The sequence below is a fragment of the Haliotis asinina genome, chromosome 2 (assembly GCF_037392515.1).
Source record: "Haliotis asinina isolate JCU_RB_2024 chromosome 2, JCU_Hal_asi_v2, whole genome shotgun sequence".
NCBI lineage: Eukaryota > Metazoa > Mollusca > Gastropoda > Lepetellida > Haliotidae > Haliotis > Haliotis asinina.
In genome coordinates this window covers 93,396,359-93,407,586 of record NC_090281.1, presented here as the reverse complement: position 1 = coordinate 93,407,586, position 11,228 = coordinate 93,396,359, and the positions used below count along the sequence as shown (strand labels likewise).

General features: G+C 42.8%; 1 protein-coding gene across 1 annotated transcript; it reads right to left on the bottom strand.

Annotated features, from left to right (window-relative positions):
* Nucleotides 1-248: 248 nt before the first annotated feature.
* On the bottom strand, nt 249-9,021 carry LOC137272116 (uncharacterized). The gene is made up of 11 exons (XM_067804473.1): nt 8,958-9,021; nt 7,503-7,662; nt 6,841-6,941; nt 6,470-6,595; nt 5,404-5,580; nt 4,848-4,963; nt 4,399-4,516; nt 3,973-3,984; nt 2,897-3,606; nt 1,836-1,976; nt 249-1,343 (listed from the first exon to the last, which is right to left on the bottom strand). The coding sequence occupies exons 1-11, from the start codon at nt 9,019-9,021 to the stop codon at nt 249-251; spliced, it is 2,820 nt and encodes a 939-aa protein (XP_067660574.1).
* Between the last annotated feature and the right edge of the window lie 2,207 nt (nt 9,022-11,228).

The window sequence follows — 11,228 nt, the reverse complement described above, 5'->3', positions numbered from 1 at the left end:
GTTCCATTAAATGTCTCAATTACAATAACGGCTTTTTATCAAATTTACAATTGGTCTGGTTTGAATTTTGAAACAGATTTCCTTGTAGACTCGATGGGCGTAATATACAAACACATTGGTACGTGAATGTGACTTCGATTGTACCCGTCCGTTAAACTGCACTTCAACACAGCAAACCAGATAGAAATTGTAAATTGGACAAAGAAGCTATGACAATTGTTCCATGCACAAACAATACCATCCAATCCTTAGTTTAAGTCCCTCATTCGGGACATATCTGCAGTGCCGAACTCGATTTTGACTGGGTTTCTTCTAAGTTGAGATGACACAGTTGACACGCGTCTGGGAGAACGGGGGCTCCTAAGACTCCAGTCTTCGACTGTGTCGTCTGCTATAGCCTCCTGCCGTCTGCGCATAAAGGCGCTGGGTCGAAACTGTCGGGTTAGAAGGATGATGGGTTTGCTGAAGAACACCCAAAACCTCAATGTGTTGTCGACAGCGGATGAGGTTGTTCTGCTCAAAGCAGTCTTTGCCCTGGTCCTGGATTTGGGCCTGACATCCCTACCCCTCTTTGTGCCATCCTTTTCCACTGGCTGACCATTTTGGTTGACATTAACTTGTTCCATATCTATAGCGAGCGACCTGGCCGCCAGTACCTTATCTTCCGAACTGCCATCTTGTGGCAGTTCCTCAACATCTAGCATTATCGAACGGGGGGCGTATGCAGGCGCTGAAGCTGGCCTTATTTCGCTCTGCGATCTCACTAAATGTTTACCTTTCTTCTTTCGACCTCGCCCCGCTGACCTTGACCTGCTCCTCGAGCGAGCGTCATGGTCAGGAGAAACAGAGGTTCTTCTTAAGACGTCACTTGACGAAATAGGCGAGAAAGACCCGTCTCGATTTACTTCCCCACTGTACCTGCCATCTCTATAAGACGCCGACCTTGCTAACTCAGCACGTTGTTCTGGTGACCTCCTGTCGATAACATCCTCCCTGAAAGATCTAGATCTCTCTGTGGAGGACATGGGCTTATCTCTCAACATCCTCCTGCCTCTATCAGGACCCACTTCCATACCGATGGGAGCTGCGTGGGCAACGCTCTGTATGTCTGGGGGAAACCCTCTGAGGTACAGTGATGAAGGATTGTAACTCGGTTCAGGAGACATTCCTCGTATGTCATCCTTACTTACATGCTTTTCACCTTCGTCATCCATGTCGACAATTTTCAGGTCAGATTTGTTGCTCCTGGTCTTCTTCGAATCCTCTCTGGACAGACTTGGGATGTCCACTCTGGTCACTTTGATTGGTGTGGATGGCGGGACGTACTCATCATCGTCAACAGACTGTGGGAAAGAGAGAAGGTTGAGTGTGAGTTTCAGTTACATAACTAGTATACGTTCAATGGGAAGACGGATGTGTGAAACATTTGTCAACAGGTACACCTTTCACAGGAAGGGGAATGGTATCAAAAAGGACCATTACCAGACCGAATCTGTCTTTCGTACTATAACCACAAGGGGCACAACGCTGATAACAGCCTAAGACGTCATACGGGCAGACCTCGAAAAATGGGTTAGGGCTTGAACGTTACAAAGGTTAACGGTGTAATTGAAAAGGTCCAAACGACCTCGATTTATACACTCGTTTGCTTATTTGTTTAACGCCGCACTCAGTTATGGTCGAATCTGGACCAGATTGTCTAGTGATTAAGCATCGACATTCGAATTAGGATATGGTAACATCCTCTAACCAACTCAGCGTGAGTGACAACCCGATTCTGTTAGTTCAGTTAACACTAGTATATACTACAACACGACTACATATCAAAAACTTACGGAATCTTTCGGGTCCCTGAAGCTCCGGGTTCGAACCTTCTTCTCTGGTTTCTCTGGGGCAGGTTTCTTTCCTCCTCGCTGCATCTTGACCGGCCGGAGTTTGACCGCCGCGCGAGTCTGAGGCTGACCAGGCAACTCCTCCTTCAAGAAGAAGTGCCCTTGTGTATATCACACTAATATATACAGTACATCCATAGACTGTTTCACCACGTTTAACCCCAAACCGCTTGTTTCTCCTGGGTTGACTCATGCATCGCCGCATCACGAGATACTGCGTGACAAGATTTTTCTCTCATCAAATCTGGTAGTGGTATTCCACGTATCAAATCAGTTTCTTGACAACTGCTTCCAAATAATAAATAACAAAGCAGGTTACCTGCTCTGAGCCATTCTAAATTCAACTAAGATTATTACTATCATAGTAAATTGACTGATTACAATAAAATACTTTAGATGGGATCTAGACTTTAAACTGACCAAGAGAAAAGAGAATCGTGAACGAAAAAGATGTTTATACCTTATACATCACTCTGTTTTCGTCTATATGTGCTAAAACAGAAGAGTGGTCACTTACTCTCCACAAAGATTCTTTTCTAAAGCCGCTATCGATGTTTAATGCATGATAACCATACCTTTACATTTTACCGTCGTGGTTGTATATTTTTATACATATGCTGTTGAACAGTCTATTCCTAAAAGTGACTGATTCAGTGGACCCAAACGGGCACTTGTCAGATAGGCACTGTCAGTGATGACTTGACCAAAATGTCCGAGCATTAAAGGTTAGCCTAGAGGTTAGTAACTTTGCTCATTACGAATATGAAACACGTTCGTTTTGTGCAAGGCTGTTCTCTGTGAGCTATCCAGCAAACCTCTCTCTCTCTCTCTCTCTCTCTCTCTCTCTCTCTCTCTCTCTCTCTCTCTCTCTCTCTCTCTCTCTCTCTCTCTCTCTCTCTCTCTCTCTCTCTCTCTCTCTCTCTCTCTCTCTCTCTCTCTCTCTCTCTCTCTCTCTCTCTCTCTCTCTCTCTCTCTCTCTCTCTCTCTCTCCCAACAACTCTTACCCCGCTCTCCGTACTAAGCTCCTCTACCCCGACTGTGCCCTTCTGGCCAAACTTCCTCCGTAAACTGGTTTGACTTGATCTACGGGTCCCCCTGGGAGTGATGTCTTCTTTGATCGGAGGCAAGGGCTTCCCTTCGACCGGGGGTAGCTTCGTACGCTTCCCAACCTTTGGCCGAGGCTTGTTGCCATTACTCAAAGACACGGCCCCTTTTGGCACCACGCCTTTCTGAGGAGCAAATGTCTTCACTGGCGTAGGATCCAATACGGTCACTTCGTCCTCTAGAGCTGGATGCACCCCCACTACATTGTACCCTGTTGGGGGAGAATTGTGCTCCTCTATGATTAAATCAGACAGTTTACTATCCCGCTCTCCCTCGTCAACAGAGCCCAAGGACACGTGGATGGATCCGCTGGTTGTTGGGCGTCCATTTTCCTGGACTGGACTCTGCGGTTTGTCTGGAACAGTTGGAAGGACATCCGGAGGAACGTCTCCGTCCTGCTTGTCCAGTCCCTTCTCCCCCTCCTGTGGTGCACTCTCAACATCCTTATCTCCCCGTATCTTTGAATTCTGCTTGTTCTTGTTCCAGAAACACCAGATGATGACGATAGCAGCCGCCAGGATTAGCAGCAGAGCAAAGAACACGCCCAGTCCGACGGCGAGAGCAGATGACACAGGTGTAGCCGTACTGGTCTCTGGTGCTGCGGTGGTAGCTGTGGGCCATAATTATATATGTGAACGCTTATGTCTTAGTATTTACCCATTGTATTTCGTGGCTGCTAAACAGGGTATTACGAGGAAGCAACACCTTGTTACTAAGTACTAGTATGTATGAGGCATACAATCGTTGTCACATGGCCAAATTATGTCAAGAAGAAATTCCAGATATTCTTAGCAAATATATGGATATTAAGCGTAGTATATTTACATCAGAGACTGTTGACTGGAGACTTTACATACAATTCCCCATAATACCGGTGATAAAATACGGGCATGCATCAGTATCTTCTTGATTCTCCATAAATAATTCACACATTAAGTATCTTGATATGTACCACGTGATTAATCTGAATACTTACGGTTGCAGGATGCTGAAACAGGACAGTATGATATATCAATAGTTGTGTTAAACATTCACATATTTGTCGTATTTAATACAAATGTCGAGGGTTTTTTTCGTTTACTACTTTACATAGTTTAGACTGGAAAGTTGCAAAAGTCTAATTAGAAGACGCATCCTCGTGCATGTGTTTTCTTTAAATAACCTGGAACAAACCGCCATCAAAAGCTTCGTTCCGGAAGTAAGGTAACTAGCTCAAACGGTACAGAGTATTTATAATAACAAAATGGAGATAAAATACCCTGCATCAACGAAGATGGTGGATGGGATGGAAAGAACAATATGCTTCAAACAACAATCGCATGAAACACCTTAGATAAGATGACACCTAAAACATTTAGTCTAGAATACCGTCCCTTCTATATCTGTGTATGTGCATACGTACTGGAATTCTCGAGAACGAGAATGGCGCCAGGGGAGACAACTGATGTAGACGTCTGGTTGGACAAACATTGTTGTGGGTACTGCGTCATGTACACCTGGCTGCCGGAAGTACTCAGAACCTGAAACATTCACCAGACAACAGGTGTAGGCTTCCGACACAGTAGACAACCGATTGTCGAAGTAGTCCATTGAATACAACCATCTTTAAGCCACTACTGAAATCAGACCGAACTCCATTACATGATATTTAGACGAAAACAAGTAAACGTTCTGTTTTGAATTGGTCAAAACATGATATGGTACAATATACATGATATGGTACAATATCATTTTCGAAGGCCATCATCAGCTGCATCATCATCATCATCATCATCATCATCATCACCACCACCACCGTCAATAACTGACGTAGTAACTGGCGGAATAACCGTGAAGTGTGCTCCATACTACCATGCATGTGAATCTGTACGTCGTTGACTCATCAGTCGTGGCGTCGTTGTTATAGAGGGTGAGGTATGTGTTGTTGCCGCTTGTGGTGCTGTATATGCAGTAGAGACTGCCTCCAGCTATAACCAGACAACAATGGTGTCATAAGACGCGACAGGTTTGAAACGGATAGTGTACAATTATGCGAAGCCACTACAGAACATGGTGCAGCGGGGATAATTAGCAAAAAAGATACATATTTTGTCTTAGTCTTGCCACAGCAGATTTCCTTATTTAAGCCACTGTAGATTTTGTATGGCTCCAACGTTCGTGAAGGCAATGACCGACACAGAATACTGTCTCAAACAATTGTCAAATATGCCAGACTAGTCACAGACAAACTGTGGGTCTCGTACACACCAATTCATAATTAACAATACCCAGGAGGAAAGGAACGATAGCAAAACATCACATGAACATTATCAGATATGTCACATACCGTTAACCATTCCGAAATAAATGTGGCTTGCATATTGTCAGTTATTACAAAGCTATATTTCACAAGTTACATTGCACTGACCCGAGTGAGCGACGTTTGTGCTACAGGAAGTGTAGTTAAAGGTCATCGCTTTGGTGTCAGTGCACACGTCTAGGTAGGACCCGGATGCGCACGTGTCACCACTTCCAGCATCGAATGAATACATCCACTTGGACTGCAGGGCTGTTGGGCAGGTGCTGGCGGCGCTAGAGGCCGCACCTAGAAACAGTATCATGTCATTATGGTGCATTGTGAGGTTTTGTGAAGGTACAAGTGCAGGGACACCGTGGGGAAAGCAGATCAGAAAGAAGAATGTGTGCCTTTTTATGAAACACCGCAGCTGTATGGAGTAAGTATTCAGTCAGATAACAGACAATCCTATGATTAGCTTCGTGAGGCATCGATCGACGCATTTGGGTTACAATGGCAATCATCAACTAGGCCATCGGAAGTCACCTTTTTCAAGAACGATGGGTCGCTGGAGTGCAGGTTTACCCCATCATCTTCACGGGTCTTATATTCACGATGAGCCCCAAAGGTACTCTCACCGGAACCATCAGCAATGTCAAATCAACCCTTCCTCCTCCCAAATTCCATCCATCCATCATTCACTCATGTTATGATTAGAGTGACTCGTCGCTATTCTAAACTGGCCTGGATCTACTCCTGTTGATACTTGATATTAATTTATGGGGTCACCCGCCCTCTTCTCTAACAGAGACACGCTGTCCTCTAAGAACTAAACACAGCCTCTGAAGGACATTAGCGATTCATTAAAGTATTCTTTAAGAAATGTTAGACTATGAGTCAGAATAATATATACTCATGGCTGATGGAAGATACAATCACCGCCTGCATGGTCTAGAGGTTAGAGCACCTGTCTATAGAGAGTACCATCGGTGGACCAATCCCCGTCGTGGTTCCCAGCATTGATGAAATAAAACAACTGCTTGTCTTCGAGTCACCATGATGTCTGCTGTAACATTTACACACGCACGCACGTGCAGATCCATGCATGCATGCACTTTAAGTGTAAGAACATAGAACTCCCAGCCCAACACGATTGATGAATTGGGCAGTTTTCAAAAGCACCTGAAAAAATACATACCGCTTTTGACCATGACGTCGTATGTGCCGGCAGTGTTGCTGACGTCGTCACAGATCAGGTCTTGTGTGATTGTTGTCCCATCGGCGAAGATCTTCACCTTGTTATTACCCGCACCTGCCTCCGGAGCTAGATCAGAATAATAGTCGTTATTCATAAACACACAAATTTCTATCGTAAAAGTATTTGGTTCAACCAGCACCCACTTGCCAATAAACTTGCTGTAATTATTTGGAACAGTTTAGATTAGGAATGAATCCGCACTACCTAAACGACATTGAAATGTGGGGAATTTACCGTGGTTTTAGTGCTGAATTATCCACATTATCTCTAGTCATAAACACATTAGTGTGAACACAAAGTAAACGTCTTACTTGACCACAGGTTGTAGTAGAAGGCGTTGGAGTTGATAGCGTTGAGGTCCATGCATAGATAGGCATACCAGGTAAGGCCGACATAGGAGTAACTCCCCGATCTGAAGACAAATAAACGACAAAACTGCAGCTATACGCTAGCGGAGTGAGTGTGTGAGGTTTCGCACCGCAATATGCAAATCAGTCAATAACACTACTATAAATAACACAGGACCAGGCAAACCAGTGACTGAACGCATGAGCAACGAGCAATGGGCACGTGGTGACATGCTAAGTATACGCCAAACGGAAACGTAGAAGAACCCGTCATGCACACATCCACCCGCCATTCACGAAGGTATAGTAAATGTCGAAATAGGTATTGCATCGGACATCATATTTTTTACTGATGCGTCAGATATTTTATACCTCTCCACCTCCTTGTCACATGACATTCTACTGGATGGTAATTACTGAGATCACATAACTGGAATATAGCGAACATTGTACGGCCATAGGAAAGTGAAACCGTGTCTCAGTTTTGCCGGTCCTCCCTATATCATGCATACACAGACTTTATTTAATGCTCATGAACCGTGGCCTCGGTTACGAATCACATAAGTGTTTAATGAATCTGAGTTAAGATCAGAATGATTTGCGTTTGTCCTTCCGGTTGGGCGTACTTGCTTATGTAGATTGAACCATTATTCTGCAGACAGGTGAAGGTGAAGGTCCCCAGAGAGGGCAGGGTCCACGGTGTGAAGGTCGTTGAAGTAAAGGTCAAGGTACTCCGGCTACTTGTGACCCAATTGCCAGTGAGGTCAGAGGGGAAAGTGCAGCCATCTGAAGGGTGTATGATTAAAATACATAATCATTACATTTTTCGTATCGAGGATGGTCAGTGGTATAGCAGACAAAAGGCTGACAGTAGCGTTAATCCAAACTGAACCAACGAAGCCTATTCATGCTTAAGTGGAAGCATATTGAAATGTTAAGAATTACATGTACATCGTTACTTCACGTGGGCGCTTAAAGCACTCGCGAAAATAAGTTTGTGTCAAAATTGGATACGAATACATTTTGTTTATCCTTATGTGAAACACTTAATATATACACTCATTTTTCTTACAGTGAAGTAGAATCATCAGTATAAGTGTTGGGATGTTTGCCATAATGAAACGTGCTAAACAGTCAAGATATACCGCCCTTTGACTATGGCGTAAGCGGTGCTGATTGATTTAGACTGATCTCATGGCTAGTCCCCATGTAAAAGATATACAAACTTACATTAATCAATAAACGTTGATTAACTCATCTGAATTAGGAAATGTGCTTCGCATATTAGGAAGAATATATGTACCTTGTACATTATTGTTACGTTTTATTTGGTGTTTTAAGTCATTATATACGAAGCAAGCTAGTATAGGTTGTATTATATATAGTATTATAGCATTACAGTATTATTATGTCTGGCTAGCTAGTTATGTGCTAGTAGGACATCGGCTAAGGACATCCATAGATGCATCGGCCATTGTCCCCTATATTAACGACCATTGTCCCCTACACGTTAGTATTTATATAGAGTGGTACCTCAGTCATTCTCTAATCACTGTCAAGAAGGGAAGAGGGGATGTCTGTGTATCCTAGTGGGTGAGTGAGTGTGTGTGTGAGCCTGGTTTTACGCCGCTTTTAGCAATATTCCAGCAATATCACGGCGGGGAACACCACAAATGGGCTTCACAAGTTGTACCCAAGTGGGGAATCGAACCCGGGTCTACAGCGTGACGAGTGGACGCTTTGACCATTAGGCTACCCCACCGCCCCGTATATCCTTGTGACAGCAGCAGATATTTATCGTGTAAAAGGTTTAACAAACATTTTTGTGTCTACGTTACATGCAATTCTTTTCCTCTCTAGAAATTTCTTACGGCATTCATCAATGTTATACTACATATGAAACATATGGCATCGACACTTGACATTAAACCGACCGTTAATTCATTTTGTATATGTTTGGCTGTACCAATTGAAAATACGATTTATTGCAACAACGTAACATCAACATTGATGAATACAAATATCTCCGACATTAATCATAGTATGACGGTATATGAATGAATATAAATAGAAAAACTTACCTGATTTGTTGGCGAGAACCAGAAACGTGGATACAGAGAGAAATATTTTCATTGAAATATACATTTTCCCAACACGTCTGTAACATGACATCAGACAACGTTCTTTATATATATATAGATATCGTTTATGTCATTACTGTTTACACCGAAAAAATTTGTTGTAGCAGCGTTTTCCGCGCTGCCGCTACTGCCGTCTGCTCCGCACCTCGCTAGCAGCCATGTTGATTTTTGCGTACACCTCGCACTGAGACTGAAACTGGTCTCTAGGATATTAATCCTAATCCTCTGATACTTTGTTAGTTACTGGATGGCACCGTGGCTCCATAGCGTTAAGTGGGCACGTGAATTACGAGTATTGTTATACTAAGTAAAGTACTAATGCGACTAATCAGATTTATTGTTGTTACAGAGTCGGAGTCATGAAGTTGTACCGTTCATTTGGATTTAGCAAGTGTCTCATATACGCTTAACACAGTTTATAATAATTTCTAAATAACAACGGTTATGTCAGTGAAACAATTGGGAAACTTTGTGCAGGTGTTTTGTACGTTCTCAGTGTTCTTTATTATATCACAGTGAAACATTTGTGAATAGTATTATATACTTTCCTATTTTTCACGATTGTGTTACAATATGTGTCGGTGATTTTCTAATTTCATGGATGTTTGGAGGGTTTTTACACGCTCTTGCGTGTGTTTATGAGGAGTTTCAATGTGTATGTGACGGGTTTCATCGGTACGGCAAGATACGCTTCCCTTTCCCGTTCACATCTGGCAACACTAGGGACCGTTCATAATTTACAATGTACAATTTTGAATGACACCCCCCCACCACCCCCCCACCCCATGCTTGTCGTGCACAATATCAATGACTCCCCCGACACACACACACACACACACACACACACACACACACACACACACACACACACACACACACACACACACACACACACACACACACACACACACACACACACACACACACACTCCAAAATAAGTGTACAAAATTTATGTCACCAATTCTAATGGGTGATACCCTCACCCTACCCTCTTAAAATCATCACCACCACCCCTAGCCATAAATTATGAACGGTCCCTATATGGGATTGATTCGTGAATACATGATACAGACATATAACTTAGTCTCCAATAGTTTAAATAATAATTTATAGAGTATGTAACTATCCCTCCAAATAACTGGCGTCCTTTTGCCGTCCGCTTATCTACACTTGCAGCTTTAAAGGATAGAATTACATGTACATCCATCGGTTCAGTCTTAGAGCAAGACTAGTCCGAACGGTACAACCTACTGTGGTCGAATGTGTATGTGCTTTCATTTTTCTTAAGAAAAGTACATGAACAGAATTTGTTTTTGTTGTGTCGTAGGTGATGGTAAAGTTAATTATACACATACCCACAGAAGTTTACAATATGACAACTCGTTTGCTCAGATTAGCGTGAGATAGGAACACACTACTAATTAGAGCATAACTTTGTACACATTGTGTACTTTATCCGAATTGTGTTTGAAGGAATATCTAAAGCGAGATATATACTGACCAATAAAAGCAAGATATTTTTTATGAAATTGTGTGGTCAGTCTTTGGTGTAATAAAATATCCAAAAACGTTGTTGACCACTAACCTGTCTGCTCCGTCTTCTCCAGGATGAGGGGTGGGATAACGAGCTTCCAAAAAGAAACGCCACCAAATATGTTTCCTGGTCTGAAACAAAACTTAAACAAAATATGGTAACATTAAATGTTTTATTGTAAAAAGCAATCATTCAGCAACAGTCCTTTAATGGATAACAAGAATAGAAACGACGCAGATCGTGTTTTAATACCACATGAATGACTCTGGGGTGCATTATCCGGTATTCCATCACAATGCGGAATCGACTGGGAACTTTTACAACTTTCTGGGCAGCAAATATTGTTCAATACCACCCGTCGAAATCGGGTCTTCAGCGTGACGAGCACACCCTTTAACCATTAGACTACACCGCCGCCGGTAGGATGTTAGTAAGTTGTTAAACCTGTAGTTATAACTACATTTGTATATATTTCGGGAGGTCGTCTGACAAGCCATATTTCCAGATTGGCGTTGATATCGTCGAGGATTTCTGAAGCCTACAATTGGTTTTCCACGATGTCTTGGAACCGGCGGATTCTTCTTAACCCTATAATAAGTTGAAAAGATTAGAGTCGGTGAAACGGTGTATTAACAGGACATAGACCTCACTGTATGAGAATCTGCACAGCAGAAAA